General features: G+C 46.0%; 2 protein-coding genes across 5 annotated transcripts in view; one reads left to right on the forward strand and one right to left on the reverse strand.

The window, feature by feature from the left end:
* Positions 1–832: 832 nt before the first annotated feature.
* Positions 833–16,265, forward strand: SERBP1 (SERPINE1 mRNA binding protein 1). Of its 4 annotated transcripts, none has more exons than XM_004607080.2 (8): positions 833–1,267; positions 4,436–4,586; positions 5,186–5,326; positions 5,437–5,526; positions 6,270–6,389; positions 9,337–9,514; positions 12,015–12,188; positions 13,647–16,265. In XM_004607080.2, exons 1-8 carry the CDS (start codon positions 955–957, stop codon positions 13,701–13,703), a joined length of 1,224 nt encoding a protein of 407 aa, XP_004607137.1. In that variant the 5' UTR covers positions 833–954; the 3' UTR covers positions 13,704–16,265. The 4 variants fall into 4 exon arrangements, with proteins under 4 accessions (XP_004607137.1, XP_004607139.1, XP_004607138.1 ...); XM_004607082.2 differs by having other exon boundaries at positions 6,315–6,389; XM_004607081.2 differs by having other exon boundaries at positions 5,455–5,526.
* A 6,636-nt stretch (positions 16,266–22,901) lies between these two features.
* IL12RB2 (interleukin 12 receptor subunit beta 2) overlaps positions 22,902–26,353 on the reverse strand; it is an 80,641-nt gene continuing 77,189 nt past the window's right edge. The window contains exon 15 of the mRNA XM_055139758.1: positions 22,902–23,894. Coding sequence (XP_054995733.1) covers positions 23,391–23,894 — 504 coding nt within the window. The 3' untranslated portion in view covers positions 22,902–23,390. The remainder of the gene's footprint in view (positions 23,895–26,353) is intronic.

Genomic DNA, 26,353 nt, shown 5'->3' on the forward strand with positions numbered 1-26,353 from the left:
GCGTGGCCGCTCGGGGGGCCCCCGAGGCTTTCGCTGTCAGTTTCCTGCCGCCGGGCATCTCCACGCGGCCGTTCCAAGGCGGGATTTGGGGAGTGCGCGCGCGCGCGCGTGTGTCTGTGTGTGTGTGTGTGGTGGGGGGGGGGGACCGGGCGCGTCTGTCCCCAACACCGCAGTCTCGCTGGCCAGGGCACCAGACTCTGGGCACCGCCAACCCGTCCCGCCCCGCCCGCCGGCCCCAGGCGCGCCCCGCGAGGGTCCCCGGGAGCGCTCCCCGCGCGTCTCTCGGGGTCTCCGGCCCCCGCGGGTTCCGCCTCCTGGCACAAGCCCTGACGCCCCCGATCGGGGCCCCGCTCGGGGTGCAGGCGGGCGCCCCCCGGAGCTGCCGCGCGCCCAGGCGGCCCCGGAAGTTTGTGAGTCTCCGCGGGCAGGAGCGGGAGTCACCTTGACCCTCCGCGGGCGGTGGGGAAAGTTAGCTCCGGCCCGACGCGGGCTGGAGCGAAAAAGCCGAGCCGGAGAACTTTCGCCCGCCGAGCTCGCCCGCACGTTTTCCTGTTTTCGAAGGCGGCTCCGGGGCCGGCGAGCCCCAGGGTGGCGAGAGCAGGTGGCAGGACTCCGCCCCCCCGCCGCGCGCCGCCCCGCCCTCCGGCTCGCACGCCGCAGCTCCCCCGCGGGGCGGTCCCGCCTCTCCGGCGGCGCGCGCGAAGAGCGGTGGCGCGGGGCCTTGTGGGAGTCGTAGTCCAGGCGCCGGGCCGGCCCGCGGCGGAGCGCGCTCGGGCCTACAAGCCCCAGGATGCCCCGCGGCCCAGGCCGCTCCCGGATGTGCGCCTGGCGCCGGAAGAGAAGCCGGCCCCCCTCTCTCGGCCCGGCCATCTTGTGGGAAGAGCTGAAGCAGGCGCTCTTGGCTCGGCGCGGCCCGCTGCAATCCGTGGAGGAACGCGCCGCCGAGCCACCATCATGCCTGGGCACTTACAGGAAGGCTTCGGCTGCGTGGTCACCAATCGATTCGACCAGTTATTTGACGACGAATCGGACCCCTTCGAGGTGTTGAAGGCAGCGGAGAACAAGAAAAAAGAAGCCGGCGGGGGCGGCGTTGGGGGCCCCGGGTCCAAGAGCGCCGCTCAGGCCGCCGCGCAGACCAACTCCAACGCGGCGGGCAAGCAGCTGCGGAAGGAGTCGCAGAAGGACCGCAAGAACCCGCTGCCGCCCAGCGCCGGCGTGGGGGACAAGAAGGAGGAGGCGCAGCCGCCCGTGGCGCTCAAGAAAGAAGGTGAAGCCGGGCGGGGAGGCGCGGAGCGGGGAGGCGCGGGCTCCCACCTGTGCTGCGGGCGCCCCCCGCGGCCCGGCCGCCGGGCCCCACGCGACAAAAGCCGGGGCCGGCGTCGGCGCGGGGAGCCACCCCCTTCCCGCCGCGGGCTCGGGCCGGGCTTGCACCGTGGGGCGCGCCGGCCGCCTTCCCGCCCGAGCCCGCCGCCGGCGCGGGGCGCTGAGCGTTATTATTATTTTCTTGGTGGTGTGTGTGTGTGTGGTGGGGGGGGGACAACGACGGGACGATGCCGGTGTCTGGTGGCCCCTGCCCTCGTGTCCCGCGACGGCGCGGCGCGCCCGGTTTGCAAGGGGCCGGGGGCGCCCGGGGCCGGGCGGCTCGTGGAGAAGTCGGCGGCCGCGGGCGCCCCCCGGGGCGCTCCGGCAACCCCAAACTTGGGGGAAACTTGGGGCCGGGCCGGCGCCAGCGAGGAGAGGGGGGCCGGGCCGGGTGAGTTTTGGCGGCTCGGGGTGCGGCCGGGCCTCGTGGCGGGGTGCGCGCCGGGGCTGTCACCCCCCGGGCGTGTGCACGTGCGTTCGGAGCGCGCGGGCCGCGCTTGGCGGGCTCGGCTGTCTGCGCCCTGCAGCCGGCTCTGCGCGTGTGCGGGTGCGCACGTGTGTGTGTGCGCGCGTGTGTGTGTGTGTGTGTGTGTGTTGGGGGGAAGCAGCCACGGGAGTGGGGGAAGGCGGGGCTCCTGCAAGGTGGAAAGTTGCAGCCCGCCCCCACCCCCCGCCGCCACGTGCTCCGGGTGCCCCGTGCGGTGACTTTCCCCCCGACACGCCGCGGCCGGTTTGGGGGAACCGAAATCGCGGTGGGGGGGAGGGGTGGCGGGCGTTTGGGTTTCTGAACTCGCGCGTGCAGGAGCCGGGCGACCGGGGTGGGGTGCGCGACTGAGAATTGATTCCCGGGCGCTCGCCCCGGAGGCCGCGTGTGCGGGGCGGGGCGGGGCGGAGAGGGCACATGGGGACCGGCAGACCCGGGAAGCACGCGGCTCGGGGCCCCACACACACACCCCAGCGCCCCACCCCCAGACGGCTTGAGCACGGCCTGGGACGTGCAAGGTACGAACGTTGCCTTGCGCGCCTCTCTCAGGTTCTGCGCCAAGTTGGCCAACTTGCCCGCGCTGATCCGACGAGCTTGAGGGGGCCGGGGTGGGGGCACGGAGAGTAAAGCAGGGAATAGCGAATGCCAGGTTAGGTGTGTGTGCCCCTCTTGCATGTTCAAAGCACGGCGCATAGTTTTTAAATCCCTGGGTGGTTTTGGTACTCAGTAAATTATAATCATCGGCAAGGCCGCTTCTGTCTGAAGACTCAGTTACAAAGGTAGAGAATTCCGGGATTTGTGGCTGGACCGAGTTCTGCCATCCGTAGTGGGGGGGGGGGTGGCTGCATGATACATGTTAACTATCGTAGTTTTCCTCACATCAGCATTTCAGGGCCTTTAAAACTGCACGCAACTTAAATAGAGAGGGGATGTCGAGCGAAGGTCTAGTTTCAAGCTACCTGTCTAGTGTCCTGGGCACTGTGGTTCCGAGACACCTGAAAGCATCCTTGCCTCTCGTGGGAACGACGGGCTAAAGATGGGCCTGGCACACTGCTGACTTCGGGGCACCTTGATTAGATGCAACTCCCTAGTTGGAGTATTTAGCCAGAACTGTTCCTACATTACTAATGTTCACACATGTTTTATGTAGTAGGTACATATAAATACATTTACTAGGGCAGGGTTAGTGGCACAGGGATGTAGCCTTGACACCACAGAAAAGTACTAATGGCTTTGATGTGAACTGGTTTTGGGCCTACCTGTTGCCCCTAGCCAGAACTTTGAGGATTGACTGCAGTCTAGATGAAAGGTGTTCTTACATTTAATTCAGTAGCCGGCATTCTGGTTTGTGAGACATTTCTTGGGAAACTTAGAAATTAAAAAGTCCGGTTTCCATTGGGTGAGTTGATGTAGTAAGATTCTGGAAGCCTGGTATTGAATACTGGGCGTGGGAGCCAGCCATTGTTCATTTGGGTGTGCTCGGCTTGGATATCAATATAAGGACTGGTTCCGTAGCTTCGCCCCAGTCTGCTGTACCTCTGATGAAATGGATTTAAGATGTCTCAGCGTAAGGGCTCACGTTTGTGATTCTGACAGTTCATGTAAACAGCCGAATAATTGCTCGTGTTCTGATGTTTGACTTAGAACCAAAGTGATTCACCTTAAGACCTTGCTATTAAACAATTCCTCAATTTCTCGGCATTTTTTTGGATTGTCAGGTGTTGTGGCGTGGCATTTAGAGCGTACCCCAAAGTTTACAGTCATTTTCAGTCTGTTTATTCTTATTCTTAAGGACACCAGTAATGCAAATTAGTAGCTCTAGTGAGGCTCAAGAAGCTTAACAGGAAAAAGTAAGGAACCCAGTAAATGCTTCAGACATCTCGTAGTGACACGAGTTTTTATCCAATACTGCTTCAGAGAATGGGTCCTTTAGAGAGTGTGTGGTTTCAAAAATTATTTGGAAACATCAGGGCAAACTTGAACGTTCCCGCCAAGTAAGATAATGATTATTTCTAGCAGTGATAGTATATTTTAAGTTAGGTGTGGTCTGTGTCCCTATGTATAAATACAAATACAGTACGGAAAAGACCTTTTTGGGGTGGTGGTATTGTTAAATAGCTGTTTTAAAATATGAAGAAAGGTTTATTTGCCTTTCAGTTTTGTAATTGCACGAAATTATTAGGGTTCTCTGTTTTCTACCTCTTCCAGAATAATTTGAAATATTGAGGCCTTTACTGTTTTGAAGGTTTTTATTTGGTAGGTGTATTCATTTTCTTGATTATGGATGGCTATGGGTCTTAGCATGTTTAGCATCCTGAAAGCTAAAACATAAGTTCGCTAGATTTATAAAAATTGAGATGGATACCTGGGAGAGTAAGAGGGAATGACTTAAATTATGTCCAGATTAATTCCAAGTCAGTTATAAACGATTTTGAATCTTAGAGATGCCCAGTGTTTGCCTTTTTCAGTAGAAGTGCTCCTTAAGTGGGTGAAAGATGGAAAATGTAATTTATTTCTGTTGAACAGTTTAGGTCTAAAATTTTCATACTGCAAAAATAATTTGCTTATTTAGGTTACTTATCTTTTTAGGAATAAGACGTGTTGGAAGAAGACCTGATCAACAACTTCAGGGCGAAGGAAAAATAATTGATAGGAGACCAGAAAGGCGACCACCTCGTGAACGAAGATTCGAAAAACCACTTGAAGAAAAGGGTGAAGGCGGAGAATTTTCAGTTGATAGGCAAGAGTTTTAAAAATACCTACACATTTTTTAGTGTTAACCCAAAGCTAGAGATTCCACATAATTTTCAGTTAGCATTGGACTGGCAATGCCAGCTTTTCAGAGAAATGTTTGAATATATATTGTTAATGCTTCAAATATTTTGCTAAGTTATTGATGTTAAAACAGGAAGCATTGTGGTTTTGAATTGGATGGCTAATATTTTGTTCTTGCTATCTTCAGAGGTTGAAGTAGTATTAGCAAAGGCTTTGGGGTTAATTGTTTATGTAGTAAAACATTACTCACTACGTGCAGGTTGATAGGTATGCTTAATTTTAATATATTGGCAAGAAACAATTAGATTATATGCAGTGGATAACAGTGAAAAGGTATGTGCTTTTTAACAATAAGAAGTAAAGCTTCAGAGAGCGCCAGAATGATTTCTGGGGGAAGCTTCTGAGTTGTGGTTTGGATTTAGAACGAAACTTGATTTTCTTAAAATAATGTTGCAAAGTTGAGTTATAAACCGGTAAATACATTCCTCTGTTTTTGAGCCTTTGAGTTTTCTTTATCTCTTTTTCTGAAAGTCTTGACAGTAAATACTTTTCTATTTATTGTAGACCGATTATTGACCGGCCTATCCGAGGCCGTGGTGGTCTTGGAAGAGGTCGAGGCGGCCGTGGGCGTGGAATGGGACGAGGAGATGGATTTGACTCTCGTGGCAAGCGTGAATTCGATAGGCATAGTGGAAGTGATAGATCGTAAGTCTTACTGGTTTTTGTTATTTACTTATATTTCATTACATTTCTATAATACAACAAAATTTGAATTTCTAGAGCTAAAGAGTATTATGTTAACTCAGTTTTGTTAGTTCTTTCTCACATTACAGTGGCCTGAAACATGAGGACAAGCGTGGTGGTAGCGGATCTCACAACTGGGGGACTGTCAAAGATGAATTAACGTTGGTATTCTGATTTTTTAAATAATTCTAATAAGCTTGATCTTAATGTTTTACTGAATGTTCACTTCATCTTTATGAAGTTTGTTCTGGCACAAGAATTGGATGCTCTTGAATAAGCTTCAGTCCTAAGAATGATTTTTGGGTGCATGTGTAGGTTATAATGTATAATGACCAGTTTTTCATTAATAAGTTTTTTCCTTTAATATGGATATTTAGCTCCCTTGAACTCTGCCCTGTGTTAAAGTATTTGAGTATTTTGATTTTGTATTTATCTTTTTAATTTCTGTTCTAGCCATTGGCCTTTTTGGTCCTTATGAAAATGTGATGAGCCAGTGGTGATGTGTTTTGTAACTAACTCCTCTCTAGCATTTTTTTGTTTGGGGGCTGCACCCAGAGATGCTCCGGGGTTATTAATGGCTCTGCATTCAGGAGTTGCTCCTGGTGGTGCTTGGTGGACTGGATGGGATGTGGGGGACTAAACCCCGATCAGCTGTGTGCAAGGCATGCGCCTTACCCGCTGTACTCTACTCTGTCACCTTGGCTGTGTTTTTATAGAAAATTTAGGAACTATATAAACCAATGAGTTTACATTTTAAAAATATTTTCCTAGAGGCCTATTGGGGAATACATTTTGTGGGAAATTACTTTAAAAGAATGTGGAAGCTTTGAAATATTTTTGTATAAAGAACTCTTCAGCTACATGTAAATGGACCTAGATGCCTTTCTTTTTCTTCTTTCCTTAGAGAGTCCCCCAAATACATTCAGAAACAAATATCTTATAATTGCAGTGACTTGGATCAATCAAATGTGACTGAGGAAACACCTGAAGGTGAAGAACATCCAGTTGCAGACACTGAAAATAAGTAAGTGGTTTTATGCTAAAGGTAATGCGCTAGCAATGAAATCAGTTTGGGTTTCATTGAAAACAAAATAACTTGTAGGTTAAATGCTGCTTTCGATGACTTAAAAAATTTTTTTTAATTAAAGGGTTTACTGGAAAATACAAGGGAATGGAAGAGAAACTCTAGCTGGGGAGGTGCTTATTGTAGATAGGACTGTGGTCTTGAGAACTTTAACATAAGGAAATTTTAGTTCTCCAAAGAATCTATTAAAGAGGACGACTATACATGTGCACAGGCTTTGGTAGTTTTAAAACTGTAAATGGCCTCTTCTGTTTGAAATTTGACTTATAGGAAATAATCAGTAAAACTTCGTATTCACCATAAACACACAAAATATTTCCCAACCACCTTGCTGAGGATCAAGCCCAGGGCTTCATGTGAAATGTGCAGGCGGTAATTCGACTGCCGAACTACATCCCTGGCCCCCAAATTGCATATTTTTACCTGTGTGTAGAGATAAGAGATAAGATATTCTAGAACCTTGCTTGGTAGAGAAATTTTGACAAGTGACTTATTAGTACATAAGCCCAGGGACACTGAATACATATAAATATAGATAAGAGTTGTAGTGGAAAGTAGAGAAAAGTTTGGTTTTAAAAATTAGATGAAATGTTGAATTGAGAACTTGGGAGTATTTGTAACTCAGTTCTATAGGCCTTATACATTTTATTGAGACCTTTTTAAATGGGAGGATGTGACTTTAAATTATCTTTTAAGCTTTCCCTATATACATAGAATTTGAATAACATTGACTTAGCGTAAAATGTTTAAGAAGAGCAAGTATAAATTTACCTACTTTAGTCCCTTTAAGTGTTAAGGCAGAGTAGTGAGTTCTAATGTTTTCACTAACTCATAGATGGTGAAATTTTTAAGATTTAAGTTCAAAATAACTGGTGCATCCATCTGTCAGCCCAAGCAGATAATGAACACCAGTCATTTTGAGTATTGAAATGTAAGTTACGGATTTCAAGTTACTGCTCCCTCTAAGTTGCTTAGAGGCAGTTGCTCAGAGCACTTCGGGGCGCCTGGGGCTTTGATGGTGGTACTCACCGGCCAGGTGAGATGGTATGCTGGCCCATGAGGGGTAGTACCCAGGGTGCAGGACATTAAATTCTGTTGCTTGCATGTGCAAGGCATGTTTCCCTGACCCGTAGGTCAGTAATTCTGTGTTTTTTTTTTCTTCTTCTCTTCCTTGCCGGGCATCAAACTCGGGTTCTTCACATGCAAGGCATGTGCTGTCTCACTGAACACAGTCCTGGCCCCTAGGTCAGTAATTCTTAAACGGTACCTAATCAAAGCAAGAATGGAATGTTGCTCTAAGAATTGCTCGTGGGTTAATTTGAATAAGGAATCCTTGATTTACTACTGGCGGTTACAGAAATAGATGTTACTGTGATGTGTGGATTCAGGGTAATACTGATTCATTTAAAGGGAACTGTTGGGAAACAAATTTAGAAGTGAGTTACATGGATCTTGTTTAATGTTAATTACTGCACAGTGTTCATCAAAAGTGTTATTTCCGTTAAGATCCCTTTTTAAGTTGCCTTTAGAATGCTCTGCCAAGACTAGACCTCTACGGTCGTGTATTGCTGTTGGGTTATTGGGAGAAAGTGCTGTGTAAATTTGGAATATTTATTCTAAAAACCTTGACAGTGAGCATTAGAGGAATCTGTCCTCTTCCTCCAGAGTGGGGTGGGGCGTGTGGAGTCTGAACACAGAGGGTTATGTCTTGTTATGGAAGTGTAGGAAATGCCACTTTCGCTAACCTGCACTCCCTTGCATATAGTTGCCAGAACTTCTCTGTCTGATTTGTCCTTTACAACACCCTTTGAAGGTAGGTTTCGTGTTTTCGTGATAAAGGCATGGTGTGTTTTATCCTTAGCTGTTCATAACTTAGGGGTAAGTGGTAATCCTTTTTGATCCTTAGTTTTATTACTTGAGTATACATATTTGAAGTGCATAGTCAAAATCTTGCCCATTTACTACTGCAAACTTATAAGAAGTTTTAAGATGGTTTGTTAGTACAGAGTAGAGTGAAGGTGGGGGAATACTTGAGCTCTGAGTCTAAGTCACCTGCTATCTTTGGAAAGACGCAGAGCTCCCAAAATAGCAAACAACTTGCTTAGTGACAATTAGAAATTAAGATTAGACTAAAATAGACCTGTACTTTTGTTTCCCTTTCAAAAAGAAATGGAGTAGTGTACAGTACTAGAGCTCAGGAATTGAAATTTCCAGTGTGCCTATAGTATTCCATTAATATGAAATAAGGATGTACAGGTTGGATTTATAGAAATTTGAGTTTTAAATTGGTTTGGCTGTGTAAATTCCTGAACTAGATTAGAAGGAACAGTTGAAGTTCCATGGCTTCGGGGTCTGACTGCACACCTCGTGTGTGTTGGGAGCGGGGAGGTGACGCCAGGGCCACCCAGAGTGGCGTGGTAAGGATGCAGTGCTAGGATTTGACTCGTCTTTGAATGTGCTAGGCATATACTTTGCCATTTGTGTTTTCTACCTAGCCCCAAGAAAGTGGTGGGGGGGGACTCCTTGATAGGCCGCTTCAAGGTTTTGCTGCTTGTGATTATGTAAGAGTTGATTGTCTTTTTGTCATTTATTTATTTGCCGGATTCAGAAAAGACTTTGAAGAAAGGGGAGGGAGTGTGCGGAAGCTCCCACATGACAGGAGGGGTCTCCTAAAGGGGTCCCACCCCTCGGTTATTCATTCTTAGACGAAGTGAATGAGGATCAAATGAGTTGTCATTATTTACCTGTTGTTATAAAGTGAATTCTCCTGTCCTTTAAATAATCTCTGAAAGTTGACCTGTCACCCAAAATTAATTTTATTGTCAGAAATCAAATTGTGTTTTCAGTCTCCTTCAAGGTTAAGACTTAAAGTTTTTTTTTTTAATAGGGAGAACGAAGTTGAAGAAGTCAAGGAAGAGGGTCCAAAAGAGATGACTCTGGATGAATGGAAGGCAATTCAGAATAAGGACCGTGCAAAAGTAGAATTTAATATTCGAAAACCAAATGAAGGTGCTGATGGTCAGTGGAAAAAGGGATTTGTTCTTCATAAGTCAAAGAGTGAAGAGGTAAAGTTAGTGTTTTTTGTGTTTCAATTTATCTTGAATTATATTGGTAATTTTTGATATTTTTCATGGATTAATCTATTTTTGAAAATCCGCTTTCACTTAAGATTGTTGACAGGTAAATTGCTTAAAAAGGAAAACATCGCATTGCCATAATGTAGTTTTGATTATGTTTCTTTACAAAGGTAATACTCAATTTGTATTCTACAGTTAAAGTTTGAGAAATTTGATGGATCTTTTCAAAACTGACAATAGTTTTCATATTGCCTTATTAGAGAGCTAAGGAATTCGGATTAAACAATTGTATCCATGTGATTTGACCTAAAATTTATAGACGTGTATGCCCTAATTTAGCATCTTTTTTTTTTTTAAATTACCTATGCCATACCCAATCAGGATTCTTGAGTAAATGTAGCTAGCCTCCTTGGCTACAGTATGAATTCTTATAAAATGCCAGAGAACTAGTTTGGAGCTTCACTTAGGAAACTTAACTTGAGAAAGACCATTTTGCTTTTGATTTAGTAGATTCTATTTTAGTCTTGGGGACTTTCTTCGAGGAATGTACCAATCTTGGCTCCTTTTAGGGTTAGTGTAAAGAGATTTCCGTTGCTGGTTGTTTGGGGAGGGGTGCCTAAGGGCACGGGCCAGCCGACTGATACCTGCTGTTCAGCGCTGAGGCAGCTTGAGTTACCCCCGCTCTCTGGTCCAAGATGGGTCTGAATGCAACAGGAAGATTATGTTCTTGTGAACTCCGACAGGTTCGGTTATTATGAAAGAGATTTACATAGAGAACTTGGAACACATTTTTCTCCAGAACTTCAGGCGGAATACCAGTTGTAATTTTAGATGAGGCATTAATATTAATAGCCTGGAATATCTTTAGATATTTCATGGACAGACTGAGTGTTTTACCTTGAGCTCTTTAGTAATAACTGTTTAAAGTTTGGTTCCTTACATTATACGTGTTTGGGGGATGTGGGTGTTTATTTAAATATGACCATATCATTTGAAAGTATAGACATAGGTCTTAATGGTTTACTTGTGCAACACTTTAAAGTACTTTCACTTTTTAAAAAGAAAAAAATGTGGTCACAGGCTAACCTTGGTGTAGGCTGAGGCAGTCTCGGGGGCGTGTGATGCTGAGGATTAACCCACATTCTTGTTGCCAATAAGGCATGTGCTGGCTTGGCGTGCCCTCACCCCCAAGTGCTCTTTGAGTTTTTTAGATACTCACCTTCACGACAAATAGGAAAATGGGGGAAAGGAGGTATACACTAGAACTGGAAAACTGAATAAAGATTGACATTTTACTGCTCTGAATAAAACCTTTTGCAATCTTACCATATCCTAACTTAAGGGTTGGTAGTTTGCTCTGAGCATTGAAAGTTCCTCTTCCATTAAAATCTTACATGTTCCAGTAATGGGATCTTAGCAGTTATTGCTGACTTGCTCTAAAAATTAGAATGTTTCGTTTTAAGGGGTTGATGCCATTCCTTTGTAGTAGCAAATCTCTTAAAGGTCAGATAGTGACTTTGTTAAGTGGGTTTGTGGATTTGGATTTTAGGGAGTTTGGTTTTGGTGGTGTTTTCCCCTACCCCCCTCAAATTTGTTGACATGGTATAAAGGATGACAGTATGAGGTGATAATTTAGGTGGAAAGAAGAGTGATAGAGTATAATAAGATTAGAAAAGTGAATTTAGGAAACAGTTTTACTTGAAAGAAAGTTATAGTCATGATTGCAACCTGTGCATCCCGATGCAGGGAAGCCCCATCTTTGAACAGCGCAGTTTTCCAACTTCTTCCAGCTGGGCCATATTGTTTAATATGTGAATGCAAAGAGGGATGTGGCCTTCATAAACACAATGGCTTCAATTTTAAGAACGTTCTTTGGTACATTTATGGTGTTATTTTTGTTTGTAGCTTTTTGAGTTTTTTCTATGTCAAGTATAGGACTTGAATCTGTAGCTCTCACACACAGGTGGAAGAGCATAGTAATTGTATATGAACAGAGTGGTGTTTTGAGAAGTTAGCATGCATGTTCTTTGCCCAAGTAATAGTTGGAAGAATATAGAACAGAACTCTTGTTTATAACTCAGATTTGATACCAGTACTAGGCAATATGTGCTATCTGTCCAGAAGTCTTTTAAGAGGTTCATAATGAAAACTAGTCTCAAGGGAATATTTAAAATGTACTTAGCCAATCTCCAACTGCCAGCAGTTACGAGCCACTTGATTTGAGATGGGACCAGCCAATATTAGAAGTGCTTGCATGCCTCTGGGAACTGCTATTATCATCTGCAACTTAAAGTTAGGAGAATTTGAAAGGATAAAAAGAGGAATTCTTCTGTAAGATGACTGTAGGTAATCCCAAATCTTTGACCTGTAGTGTTGGTAACATTTGTTCTCTCGAGACATTGAGTTGTACAAGGTCTTTGTAGGAGGAAGGCTCATTATTTAGAGTTGTGCTGTTGGTTTCCTACATCACCCTGCCTTATGTTTTTAGGCTCATGCTGAAGATTCGGTTATGGACCATCATTTCCGGAAGCCAGCAAATGATATAACATCTCAGCTGGAGATCAATTTTGGAGACCTTGGCCGCCCAGGACGTGGTGGCAGGGGAGGAAGAGGAGGCCGTGGGCGTGGTGGGCGTCCAAATCGTGGTAGCAGAACTGACAAGGTAATTTTAAGACCTTTTTTCCCCAATAATCCTTTTACTTGAAGTTTCTCGGATAAATCACTCAGATGACTCTTGCGGGAACATAAACAAAAAGGTTGAAAGTGACTTTCAAAAAACACTGCAGATTATTCGACAGACTTAAAAGGACTTCAAATAGCAATGCTAGTGGAATTAAATTCCCAACTCTTTTTTTTTGGGTACTTACTAGGAGCTAGACATTTTATGTACTATGTCACGTATTTTTGTTAATACATTCAAAGCCCTGTTTTCTAGAAATTCATAGGAACCCAAGTAGCTCTTTGGACTTTGCCTTCTGCTTCCTTTGCCTTTACTTTTTACAGTTCTTGCACTTTGTTTTTGTTTGGGGGCCTCACCCGGCCATCCTCTGGTTTTTCTCATGTATCACTCTTGGCGATGGGAATCATACATGATGCCAGGTCAACAACATACAAGGCCAATGCCCTAGTCATTGCAAAATCTGTTACCTTTTCCAAGCGTTTCTGGTCTGGGTATAGCATAACCTTAGTGTTAATTGTCTTAATTTTATATATGATACTTGGTACCCTTTTTTGTGCTTGAGCTTGCTTTTTTGATAAGACTATGATGTGTTCCCCCCTCTTTCCCCCTCCTCCCCAGACTATTTGAGAGGTAAAATTTTAGCCTACTTTATGTAATCTCAAGGGCCTTGGCAAGTGTGACCAAAAAAAAAAAAAAAAAAACTCAAGTATTTAATTTTTAGAAAATAAAAAGTGCTAGAAAAACTAGTAATAGATTCTAACTTTGCTAGACAAAAAAAAGTATCAGAAATAACCTTTTTGAGTTGGTTCATTATTTCTTTGCTTGCTTTCAACTTAATGCTTTATTTAGCAAGTGGGGAAAATAAGAGTATTAGAGGACAAATTTAAGAGTACATGTCTATCGTTTGGGAACCTATGTAACATAGTAGAAAATAATGTAATTCGTGTTGGCTGGGAATTTTCCCTGATAGAAATTCAGAACAAGACTCACTGCATATATTTGGGTCTTAATTCGCCATTGTTTTTTTTCTTTGCTAAGAATGGAAAACTCAGGTCCTCGGATGCAGTGCAGGTGTTTAAATAAGCTGTGTTCCCTGCCCTAATCTTGCCCTTTAAGGGAAAAGAAAAGCTTTGCTAGTTTTTCTTAGTTGTGTTTTGTGGTTTGGTTTGGGGGCCACACCTGGAGATAGTGAGGGCTTTCTTCTGGCTTAGAACTCAGGAGTTCCTGACTCCTGGTGGAGCAAGGGGACGGTATGGAGAGCCAGGGATTGAACTCACCCCCCTGCACGGGAGGCAAGCCCCCTGCTGGTCTACTGTTGTTCTGACTTGCCCCCACCCCCGGCTCAGATTTCAGTTAAAATTTGGGGGAGGTTCTGTGTCTAAATGTGAACACATGTTCACAAGATGGACAATTGTTAATTGTGGTTTGTTTCTTTTCCAGTCAAATACTTCTGCTCCTGATGTAGATGACCCAGAGGCATTCCCAGCTCTGGCTTAACTGGATTGCCATCAAGACAACCCTGGTTCCTTTGTGGACCCTCCTGTCTGAGGTTTTGCATGCTTAAGGATCCCAACCGACTAAGAAATTTAAAAAAAAAAAAGACTGTCATTCATACCATTCACACCTAAAGACTGAATTTTATCTGTTTTGAAAATGAACTTCTCTCGCTACACAGAAGTAACAATATGGTAGTCAGTTTTGTATTTAGAAATGTATTGGTAGCAGGGATGTTTTCATAATTTTCAGAGATTATGCATTCTTCATGAATACTTTTTGTATTGCTGCTTGCAAATATGCATTTCCAAACTTGAAATATAGGTGTGAACAGTGTGTACCAGTTTAAAGCTTTCACTTCATTTGTGTTTTTTAATTAAGGATTTAGGTGTTCTCCCAATTACAAACTGGTTTTAAATATTGGACATAGTATCAGTTTTAATACCTGCTTTGCATTTTCACACATGGTCAATGGGACATGTAAACTTTGATTTGTCAAATTTTATGCTGTGTGAAATACTAACTGTATTTTAACTTAGTTTTAATATTTTCATTTCTGGGGAAAATCTTTTTCACTTCTCATGATAGCTGTTATATATGCTAAATCTTTATATACAGAAATTATTAGTACTTGAACAAATTCAAAGCACATTGGTTTATTAACCCTTGCTCTTCCTGCATGGTTCATTAGGCTCAAATTATAATTGATTCCACAATTTCAACTATATATATATACATATATATATACTGTAAGTGATTTTACCATTTTAAACACCAAACTGATACCTTACTGGTGAAAGTTGTTTAAGCTACTTCCTGTTTGTAGAGAACATCCCGTGAGGTGATTTAGTTTTACTGGTGTTGGGTTTTCCCCCTTCGACAGGGTAGGTGCCACGCATTGATCTGGCTAATGTGTAAACTATAAATTGTCTGGCCACTCAGTATGATTTGTGTGTGTGAAAGGTCCTAAATCAAAATTGTGCATCCATAACCAACAACCCTTTACCCTTCCTTGTTCTAAAGAAACCAAAGGGCACTGGTTAATATGGTGATAATGGGGTGTATTTTAGTTTGGGGAATTTGGAAAGCAGACAGCTTTACTTTATAAGGTTGGAACAACAGCACCATCCATGAAATATAAACCAAAAATCTTACTGTTTCTGAATTTTCCACATTGCTATAAAGTTGGCTCTGAAGTTGGTAGGTGACTGTTGCGCAGGTGGTAATCAGTATGTTTTCCCTCTTCATTAGAAAATTAGGTTAATAAATGGATTCCTGTGATGGGAGTATCACCACTAGAACAAACATGGAATGATTGCATAGATTTTCTAGAATTTTTGTTTTTTTAATCTTTGGAAGCGTATTGATAAAACAGGAAAGGAATTTTTATTTAATATCGAAGATCTTTTTTTCATGCAATTTCTACCTATAGCAATGTCCAATCTTAAAAATATTGAAGACCTTTAATCATAAAGTGTTTATTTAGCTGGCTAGTTCTCCCATATACTTTAAAGAGAGAAATTGTATACTACAAGATCTATTCATTTGGATTTTATTAATCTAGTTACCTGCTAGTTTGACGTTAAGGAGGAAATTGGTTTTTAATGATGGATAAGCTTTTGTGCTGGTGTTTTGGATCTTATGATGCTGAGCGCGTTCTGCACTGGTGCTAATGTCTGGTATAGTTTTATATTTACATACCTACTACCCAGAGGCAAGTATTAGTCTAGTCCTTGTGAATGGACTAGTGACCCCTCTTGAGATTGCAACATACACACTCCCATGAGTGTGTTGAGACTTTCAAGTATCTTGACTTGTTTCTGGACACGTACCATGATGTTTATAAACATCTTGATTCTAGCAACATAGAGAAAACACTTGCTTCTAAAAGTGCTTCACAAGTTCTGCAGCCAGCCATTGCTGGCTCTCGTCACTAGAGAATACATAGCAATATCTGGTATGTTGCAAGCTTTCAAGATAGCCTAAAGTTTAAAAAGTTGGTCCATTAGTTGTATCTGATGGATGTGAATTTGCCTCCTAGTTCACTTTTGTGTCAAGAGCTAAAACTGTGAACCTAACTTTCTCTTATTGGTGGGTAATAACTGAAAATAAAGACTTTATTTTCATGCTCACTTCTTAAAAGTCATAAAAACAAATAGGAGCCCATTTACCGTCATGCGTTTCTAACCTGTGTGTGTGCCCAAATATAATGGTCATATTTCACTTTCTCCTTAAACTACATAGATTGTGTTTGTGCGGGTTACTTATTAAACTAAGCTTTATTCACATTTAGGAGGAATATCTCAATGATTATAATTAGATGACGACGTACAGAAAGAATTTTAAGGACTGACATGACAGTTGGCATTTGGCGATGGGGGGCGGGAATCATTGTTTGAATGTGAAAGCAAATTGTGGAATGCTTCTCCCTTCCCCACATATTTTTTTCTCTACCAAACCAAGTTATGATACTAAAAAATTGCTTAAATGAATACACTATATAATAAGTGACTGAATATTTGAAGAGTTTTGTGGTTACCAGAGAATAAACCCATGCAAAACATGCATTGAGCTACATCTCTAAGCTAACTTCTGTCATGACACTTTTCCAGGGTAATGCCAGAGCTGATAGTTTTTCTTAAGCTATTTACAGCTTGCATTGAAGTGATTAGAATATATTTAACTTTCACAGTTAAATGCTTGTATGTAGTTAAACATTTTAAAATGTGCTAGTACTATACATCTTACTTGGTTTTAGTTTAAAAGTGTAAGCAGGACCCATCTTCAGGGTCAAATGTATTTTGGTATTTTTCTGGTGAGTTTGGATGGGTCAAGTACTTGCGATTATTATTTTTCTAATTATGGTTGCACTGGAAGCGGGGAAGGCAACCTACTAGGTAATTTCATGCATAGACTAAATATCGTGCGTTGGATTTTTTTAAATCCACGTCTTTAAGAGTTCAAGCTCTTCCTTGGAGGTCATCAAAGTTTTGTTTTATTTATTTATTTATTTAGTTTGCTTTTTTGCGTCACACCCAGCTATGCGCAGGGGTTACTCCTGGCTCTGCACTCAGGAATTATTCCTGGTGGAGCTGGGGCCCATATGGGATGCTGGGAATCGAACCCGGGTTGACCGCGTGCAAGGCAAACGCCCTACCTGCTGTGCTATTGCTCCAGTCCCAAAGTTTTGTTTGAATTTGTGGAGAAATGAGCTGCTAGCACCTGGTTTTGATTTCAAGGTAAGATCCTTTATTAGGTATTTCGATGACTGTACCATGGCTGAACTGAGTTATTGTTTAGCACTTAATAGATTGTGGGGCTTAAGTGCATGGAATTCTATATTTTAAAGAAAGTGATGCATAGAAAACTAAAACATTGTGACTCCGTTGAAGTTGACTTAATAATTATTCAGGAAGTCTTATCCAGAAGCTAACTTGGAAAGCTCAGAACTTTTTCTAATATTCTTTGCAGACTATATCTAATACGGCAGAAAAAAGAACTCTTAAAAAGTTCCAGGCTGTATAAACTAGTGAAATAATATTGTTTCCAAAGTTTGTCAGCTTGCAGAAGTTTGGGTTCAATTTTTGTGTAGCCTTAGGCATGGTCTGTCAACTTTAAGAATCCCTGTGCTTGGTTTTTTTAAGTGTAAGCATAACAGGTTAAATGAGAATTGCTTGAAATAAATGTCTCGGACTGAGACAAGATAATTGAGTCATAGTACACAAAGAAGGCTTAACTATGAGAAGTGGTATATTCTCAGTGATTAGGGCATACTATAACTCAGTGGTTAGGGCATACTATGAGTCGTCAAGGTTTTTGCCACACGAAAACACTAATTGTTGAAATTACTGTACATTTTTTTCCTTTTAGGTCACACCTGGATACTCCGGGCTCCTGCACTCAGGCATTACTCCTGGCAGTGCTTGGGGGACCATATGGGATGCTGGGGATTGAACTGGGGTCGGTTGCGTGCAAAGCAAAATGCCCTACCCACTGTGCTATCACTCCAGGCCCTGAAAGTACTGTCTTTTAAATAACATTTTTTTAAGCTTTGGGGGATACACCCAGTGATGCGTGGGGGTGGTTATTCCTGGCAGTGCTTGGGACCATACAGGATGCCAGGGATTGAGCCTGGGTTTCCCTTGTGCAAGGCAAGCCCCCTCTGCTGTATGTTTTTTTTTTTCTTTTTGGGTCACACCCAGTGATGCACAGGGGTTAGTCCTGGCGGTGCTCAGGGAATGCTGGGAATCGAACCTGGGTCGGCCACGTGCAAGGCAAACACCCTACCCACTGTGCTATTGCTCCAGCCCCTGGACTTATATTTTTAAAGGATTAAAAATTACAAAGGGTTTATGTGTCCTACAAGGTATAAAAATTAGGTGCTTTACAGAAATGTTTGCTGCCCCCTTATGTAAGCTGTTAATACCTACGCCGTGTAAGAGCTGTTTTGAAATAAAATTTACAATTCTACATAACAAAACCCATCTTATCCTATGGGAACTAGTAGCACTGTCATCCTGTTAATCAATTTGCTCGGGCGGGCATCAGTAACGTCTCCATTGTGAGACTTGTTACTTTTTTTGGCATATTGAATATGCCATGGGTAGCTGGCTAGGCTCTCCGAGGGACGGAGGAATCAAACCCAGGTTGCCTATGTGCAAGGCAAATGCCCTACCCACTAGCTCCACACATGGGAACTAGTAAGATTAGAAATATTTTTGAAGTGGAAATTTTGCTATTCAGAAGAAAGGTAATTGAATAGTTAATGCCATGATTGTAGCTTACTGCTTCATATTTTATGGTGCTTTTCTGCTATTTTCATGATAGGAATTCTGTATTTTTGTTTGAATTCAACCTGGGGTGCAGGTGTGACTGCTTCCCACAATCTAATTGCTTTTTGAGTAGCACCTTGGGGGATTTTTAGCTTTAAGTACATTTCCTTTAAATTGATGAGCTTACTGTTGCTTCCCTTCTGCAACCTGCCTAATTGTGTCTTGTAGGATTTAGATACAATTTTTTTTCTATTGGAGTGCCATTCTTGGTACCATTTGTTTGGAATTTTACCTGATTTTAGGTGGAATTCTGAAAAACCTAGAATGATATAGAATGTCAGCACAGTAGGACTGTCCAGGTTTCAGAGAAAGGGATGAAAATGTGTAGACCCAGAGGCCAGAGCGATAGTATAGCAGCTGGGGTACTTTCCTTGCATGCAGCTGGCTTGGTTTGAGCTCCAGCATCCCAGATGGTCCCTGAGCATCGACAAAAGTGAATCCTAAATTCAATCCAGGACTACCGTGGAACTAGCCAGGTTGACCCCCAAAACAGTGGGTGGGCCTGTTTACAAAGGAACAGTCTAGTGTGGTTCACATGAAACCATCTCTCGCTAGATTGCTGGCACGGTGTATGGTTACATGAGTGAGCATCACTGGGACTAAGTCCTGAGCACTGCTGGGTCTATGCCCACTTAACGACCGTCCCCCACCAAAAAAAAAAAAAACCTGTCAAGACATATTCTGTAAAACCAGCTTTTGACTATCTCAGTCTAGTGGATGTACCTCCTGTTAGAGCTAAGTTCTTAAAAACTGCATGTACTTGACAGCATTAGAGCTTCACGATCATTACTATTAGAAAAACTGGCAGAAATAGGCTTACTATGTAAACTAGGTTTCGAACATCCAGCGCTTCCATGGTTACTTGCACATTTCTAATTCCTACCTACATCTGGTTTCATCTAGTTTGTCTTTACGGGGGTGGGGGGGGGTGTCGCAGTGCTAAGTAAGGCTCTGCTCAGCTCTGTACTGTTGTACTGTCCCCGGTCATTCCTGGTGGTCTTGGGGACCATATGGGGTACTTGGGATCGAACCCAAGTCAAACACCTGTGGCACTAAATGCCCTTCGCACTGTACTGTCTGGTTCACCAAACTGGTGTTTTGATACTGAGCTATGGAGAGCGTATTAAGGAAAGTTTGTTTTGTAGTATCCATTTATTGAATATTTAGGTAGACACAGGTGGTGACAATATTTGCCATTTGCCAGTTGCATTGTTTGCCTTGAGGGTCGATAGAGGCCTTTGCTTGGGGATTCACCCATCGATGTTTATCAGAAAGGTGAGTAATATGAACGCCCGTGTCCAACACAAGAAAAACAGGGCTCCTTGGAGAAGCTGTGGTGCTAACTGGGACCGGATCACGGTCACTGTATCGGGGGTGGGGGAGACAGCTTGATGGCGAAAAAATTGAACATTGAGAATGACTGGAATACCTAGTTTGACATCTTGCCAGTGTCGAGCCGTGCTGAAAACTGCAGCTGTGGGCTATTAATAGAAACGAGGGGACAGGAGGGAAAGGCAGTACAGGAAGAACAAAAATTAGATTCTCAAACTTCACCTGTCGTATTTTTCAGGAAAAGAAAAAAGTCACCTTGTTAGAAATCTTATTTTCAAGGGCTTGGGGGTAGGGAGGGTTTTGTCACAACAGTCTGCGTTCAAAGCGTGCTCCTGGCCCTGCTTGGGCATCGTTCCTGGCAGGGCTTGGGGATCAGACCTGGTTTGGTCCAAGTGCCTTGTCTGTCGTTTTATCTCTGGCCCCCAAATCTACCTTTAAACAAGTAGAAAGTGCCCCTGCTGTGACCCTTGGTGCTATTACCCTTGTTTGGACAACGGAACTAGGTCATATATACCAAGTTCTAGAAGCCCAGTAGAATCTTGTTTCTGGAAAAGAGGGTTAATGGATCTTAAAAAGTGTCTTGTTTGGGGGACCATACCTGCTGTGCTCCTCCGGATTTAATCCTGACTGCCCAGGAGTTGCTCCTAGAGGGCGTTCAGGACCACATGGGATTCCGGAGGTTGAACCTGCATTAGTTTTGTACAAGGCAAGTGCCCTACCCTGCTCTGCCCCTCCCCCTTCTTTAAGGAAGAAGCCAAGGTATTTAAAGACGGGGCGGGGAGTCCTCTGCTGTTACGAATGAAGTCTGGTCTGTAGGATATAGTAGATTAGAGAGGGAATTTGAGAGTCTTTGATCGGACAGATTTCTAGGTTGGCTTTAAACGGTTAATTTTTTTGAGGAGTGAGAGCCTAGTGTAATTCTGGTGAACTTCAGTCCTTGCACCCTGATTTTTCATTTTGACTCCATGGGAGGGCAGAGCAGGGAGATTGTGAAGAAGTCTGCTCTGCACAAGGACAGGCTGAAGGTTACCATTCGCTGACATTCTGAAGGAAGAAGACCCTTAGCCGTCAAAGGTGTGCCCCGAAAGTCTTCAAGGTGGGGAATCTTCCTTTTTGACAGTCTACCATGGACCAGTTACGGTACCAGGAAACGTTTCCCTGCTCTCTGCATGGCCAGTAGACCACAAACTTGAGAGTCCAGGAAGCCTCCCTTTCCTCAGTTCTAGTATTTTTCTTTTTTAAGGAAAAATTGCAGTTAGCACCGCAGCCTAAGAAGGAAAAGTGGGAACTGAGTGTTGGGGTGGCTGAAGGGAAGAGGATTGAAATGAATTCATCAAAAGGACACCCAAAATGAGGGGGAAATACTGCAAAAATGAAATGAGTCCCTGTTAGGTCAAGGGAATGGGCTAACGTATGTCCGAGGAGGTGGCTCTGTCCCTGGCCCATGACAAACACGGGACAGTGTGTCCAGAGGTGGACAGTAGTGAGCTGCTGGTGGTAACATGTGGCCACTGAGTGGAGTGGCAGGAAGCACAGATGGAGAACTAAGCGTGGACCAGCAGATCACTTGGTTTCTGGAGCTTAGAAAAATCTGATAAATTGAAAGTCATCCCGGTTAGGATGGGACAGCTTTCCTGTCAGTTCCAGTCTTGACAGGGACTTAAGGTTTTGAGTCTTCTGTGCTCTGGAGAGGGTCTATCAGCACTTGAACCAGGGTTTTCTTATGCCTTTATTTTATTTACCCATTTTTGGGTCCTACCCAGCGATGCACCGGTGTTAGTCCTGGCTCTGCACTCAGAAATTGCTCTTGGCAGCGCTCAGGGGACCATATAGGATGACGGGGATCAAACCCAGGTCGGCCCATGCAAGGCAAATGCCCTCCCCACTGTATATCGCTCCAGCCCTTCATATGCCTCTAGAAGTGCTCATAATCCAGGAATAGAGGCAGAAATAAGGAAAGGAGGTTGTGATAGTTCAGGAGCCACAACCTGAAAAGGAGCAAATTGGTGCCTTGGGAACGGGACTGTTTTTCCAGGCCCAACTTGAACTCTTGGAGGGAGCAGCTGAGGGTACAGAGAAGGAAAACCAAATCCCTTCTGAAAAGGATTCTAATTCTGGGCGCCACCTGGGTGGTGTGCGCTAGCTCTGACCTGGAGGACAGGACCCAGGACCCAGAGCAGCAGAAAGCATGGGGGGGGCAGATGTGTCCCCCTCAACTGCTGGGTTTCTGGGGTGAAGCTCGGCTCGACTAGCTTTTCCGTGCTTGTCTTTGGTCTCCTGAAGGGACGGGCAAGACCGAGGGCAAGTGCCTTTCCACCTACTCCCCTGTGAGTTTCGTGATGGCAGTTCCACGGCACTGTCGCTGGCTGGGATGGCGCTGCTCTGGATGTGCTTCTGGCACACCCGTTTCGCCAGGAAACGTACTTTTCGGTTGTGCTTGCAGGCTGGCCGCCAGCGCGAACAGCACCAAGAGCGGAATGACTTACTGCTCGCGAGGTGGCAGCTTTAGCCACTAAGCCCAAGTGGGTGGGAGGCGCACTGGCAGGACCCAGGGGACGCGTAGAAGCCTTGGTTATGATAAGGGGCTTTCTGTTGGCTTGAAGGTAGATATGGGGGAGGGACGGGGGGAGGAAGGGAGATTGGAGTTACCTTTCTGGGAAGGGAGGGAGGAAGCTGGGACCCAGCGATCAAGAACTGTTCTCCAGGACAGTAGGCACCAGCCTTGGGTCATTTAATTGCTATCAAAATTTGGCTCCTCAGTCATCCTGAATTGTTTGGCGGCTACACCGGCAATACTTGGGTTACTCCTGGCTCTGCGCTCAGGGATTACTCTGAAAGTTTTCAGGGGACCAGACGGGATGCCAGGGGTGGGCCTGGGTGGGCTGCGTGCAAGGCAAGTGCCCTCCCCACCCCCCTACTGAACATTTTGAAGAGGTCAGTTACATGTTTAGTGTCTACTGTATTGAATGAATAGCGTAGACATACTCATAGAACACTTTTCTCCAAACACTCGCTACTGGTCGGCATGGATCTAGACCCCAGACCTGATACGCAGTAAGTAATTGATAAACGTTCCCGGGCCCCTTGCCAGCGTTGGTAAGGTTGAGTTTCCAGTCTACTTTTCTCTTTGTGGCCAGTACAGTCAGGAAAGTGGCAGGAACTCAAGAGTTTAGTCCTACCTGTGGGTTGTAACCTTCGTGGGCTGGAGGTTAGAACAAAGACTCCTCGTTCTGTGCTCAGGGGTCGCTCTTGGCAGTGCTCTAGGGGACGAGGGCTTGCTACATGCAAGGCAAGCACCTTACCCCCTCAGACCATCTCTGGCCCATGAAGGCTCTGCAAGAATCAACAGGAGGAATCTGGGTGATGGTCAGCGTCCTGGCTGTGAGTGACCAGCCCTGATCGTAGCATCAAGTACCCTTGATGAGGAGCATCCTGAGGCAAGTATCCTTGCGCACAAGCCTTATTGGTAGGAGGTGGCCATGCCGGCCGGGGGCACGGTGGCTTCCCAAGCGTCCCTCTTTGCCCCTCAGAGCACGAGGGAGTCGCGCCCCATCCTCAGCTGGTCCAGCGTCAGCTTCTCGCCGTAGGAGATGGGGAGCGGCTGAAGAGAACTCGAGGGGAAAACCGAGAGAAAGATTTGCTGAGGCACCTGTTCTTCCAGCCCGTCGGGTGTGGGCGCCGGGGGGGAGGGTAAGTAGCCCTCCTGGGTGGGAAGGTAGCCCTCAGGCAGGACGGTGAAGGGGCTGGGGGGGTTTCCTGGCTTCGGGACCGGGACCCTGCACCCCAGCACCTTGTAGAGATCTACCAGCTCCCCTGCGTCGGCCGGGAGAGCACTGAAGGGCGATGGGCTGGAGGTGCCGTCCGCTCTGTCTTCTGAGGTACAGGGACGTGGGATTTCCCGTCCTTTCCCTGGCACGTCGGGGCGGTGGGGACGCCTGACGGCCGAGGTTGCGCGGCAGAGCACTTCACTGACCACCAGAGGCTCAGGTTCCTCGAGAGGGAGGCCCGCCGTGTGCAGCAGCGTCGTTTCCTGAGGAGGCAAAGGAAGAGGCTCTGTTTACTGTTAAGTGACCTGGCAGGACCTTAGCACCGTGGGTAGGGCGTTTTGCATGTGGCCGACCCCGGTTCGATTCCTCCGTCCGTCTTGGAGAGACCGGCAAGCTACCGAGAGTATCCCGCCCGCATGGCGGAGCCTGGCAAGCTCCCCATGTTGTATTCGATATGCCAAAAACAACAGTTACAAGTCTCACAATGGAGACGTTACTGGTGCCCACTCGAGCAAATCGATGAGCAATGGGATGATAGTGATACAGTGAAGTGACCTGGACCGTTGGCTTCCCCAGGGTTCTGGAGGGCCTCGGTCAGCACTACCTCATCAGCATAAGGTGAGACGCTGTGGGCTTTAATTTGGGGAGGGGAGAGGCCGCATGGTCAGACAGGCGCAGCCCGGGACTCCTGAAGTCAAGGCCAGTGGCGTGTGGACCAGCGTAGCCTTCAGCTGGAAAGCGAGAGCGCCACTGCCTGTCTGTGCTGGGGGTTGGGGCGAGACCCAACACTGAAAGGCTCCCGAGGGCCGAGTGCTCAGAGGAGGGGAAAGGTGGGCGAGGACAGGCGTGGACGGGATGCAGGGCAGTCCCTTTGAGGGGTGCCGTGGAGCGTGGGAGGGACTCGACCACCAGCTGAAAGGTTTGAGGTGGAGTAATTTCCTCATCTGTCCTTTGAAGAAAGCCTCGTCTGGAAGAACTCTGGGAATGAGTGTTGGGTTTTCACCCCAGCTCATTTTGTGTGTGAGCAACAGAGTTCACACTTCCTCAGCCTCACGTTTCGTTCCCAGTATCCAAAGTCACTGCCTGATTCCTGGGTCCGAGGCCTCTGCACTTACATGAGCATTTTAACGAGGCTCCTTAGGGCTCTGCTTCCATTCGGGAAATGGCTCACTCTTGAGGGCTTAAAAAAAAACTTGAGAACCCCAAGCAGGCGCAAAGGCAGGAAATCTTCCGCTCATGACATGGCCAGAGGCTTCTGCACGGTACTCCGATGCCCTGCTTCTGGAAGCACGCCTCTCCTAGCTCCCGCCAGCCTTCCGTTTCCTCTGCCCGCCGCCTTCCTGCTTGCTGCATCCTCTTCTGTAAAGGCCCTCGGGAGGGTGGCTACAGGGACTCTGCAAGGAAGCCGCCTTTTAAGGCCTTGGCACATGATGCCTTCTACTGCCGTGACCTATTTTACATGTCCTCCAGCCATTTGCCAGCAGAAACCTGGTCCCAAGGGAGGCGGACAATAATAGCCCTGAGACGGGGCCAGCCCGGAGGGCTAGGCCAGGGCTGACACTTGAAAGCCGTAAATCTCTCTTCTCCGGCCTGCTAAATGCTAAGGTGCGCAAGAGTGGCTTGGTCCCAATGCCCTCTGGTGTCCTCTCCTTTGCCTTGAGCTCGGCAGGATGGAATGAAGGTCGGCGAGAGGCAAGGTGAAAATGCGTTACCTTCTGTACTACCTCTCCGGCCCATTGTGGATAGGACCTGAAGGCTCTGGAAGAGTCGAGAGGAATCCAGGTAACGGTCAAATAGTAACTGCTGTGCTGTCTCAGGCTTCTGCAAAGGGGCTGGTCAGCTAGAAGCTGTGTGTGTCTCACCTTTATTCTTGTTTTTTGCTTTTTGGGTCGGGCTGGAGCAATAGCACAACGGTAGGGCCTTTGCCTTGCATGCGGCCGACCCAAGTTCGATTCCTCTACCCCTCTCAGAGAGCCCGGCAAGCTACCGAGAGTATCTCGCCCCCATGGCAGGGCCTGGCAGCCTACCCGTGGTGTATTGGATATGCCAAAAACAGTAACAGCAAGTCTCACAATGGAGACGTTACTGGTGCCCGCTCGAGCAAATCAATGAGCAACGGGATGACAGTGACAATGACAGTGACAGCTTTTTGGGTCACACCCAGCGATGCACAGGGTTACTCCTGGCTTTGAACTCAGGAATTACTCCTGGCAGTGCTCAGGGGACCATATGGGATACTGGGATGCTGGGAATCGAACCCGGTTTGGCCGCGTGCAAGGCAAATGCCCTCCTCGCTGACCATCGCTCCAGCCCTGGAATCTGTTCTTGGCCAGAGTAAATGGGGCCGAGCACTTTGGTCTGGCTGGGACCCGGCCGGCTGCTCTGCTTGCTTCCACAGACGTGGGAGAGACGACTCGAAGTTAGACGATGCCGATTCGGTGCCGACGGGGCTTGTTTTCAGAGCAGGACATTCGCTCTACCTCAGAGCTTTGCACTGGCAGAGTCCGTGCGTCAGAGCTTTCACAAGGCAAACACTCTGGCCGACACTCCCGGGCAGGAACTCTAGGGCCCTCTGATGGGCTCAGACACCCCCTGGACACTCAGACGCTTTCCCACACCCAAGTGGGTAACAGCCTAGTGTAAGATCCAACCTTTCCCGCCAGTTTTAAGGCCTCCCGAGCTCTGAGATGCATCTTAGCAAGGCGGAGTGGGGAAAGGTAGG

This window comes from Sorex araneus, chromosome 5 (assembly GCF_027595985.1).
Source record: "Sorex araneus isolate mSorAra2 chromosome 5, mSorAra2.pri, whole genome shotgun sequence".
Classification (NCBI taxonomy): Eukaryota; Metazoa; Chordata; class Mammalia; order Eulipotyphla; family Soricidae; genus Sorex; species Sorex araneus.

Excerpts from the sequence above, each read along its gene's own strand:
- SERBP1 (XM_004607080.2), top strand. The coding sequence starts at position 955 with ATGCCTGGGCACTTACAGGAAGGCTTCGGCTGCGTGGTCACCAATCGA. Across the intron at positions 1,268-4,435 it reads CGTGGCGCTCAAGAAAGAAG|GAATAAGACGTGTTGGAAGA; the intron begins GTGAAGCCGGGC and ends TTATCTTTTTAG. Across the intron at positions 9,515-12,014 it reads ATAAGTCAAAGAGTGAAGAG|GCTCATGCTGAAGATTCGGT; the intron begins GTAAAGTTAGTG and ends TTATGTTTTTAG.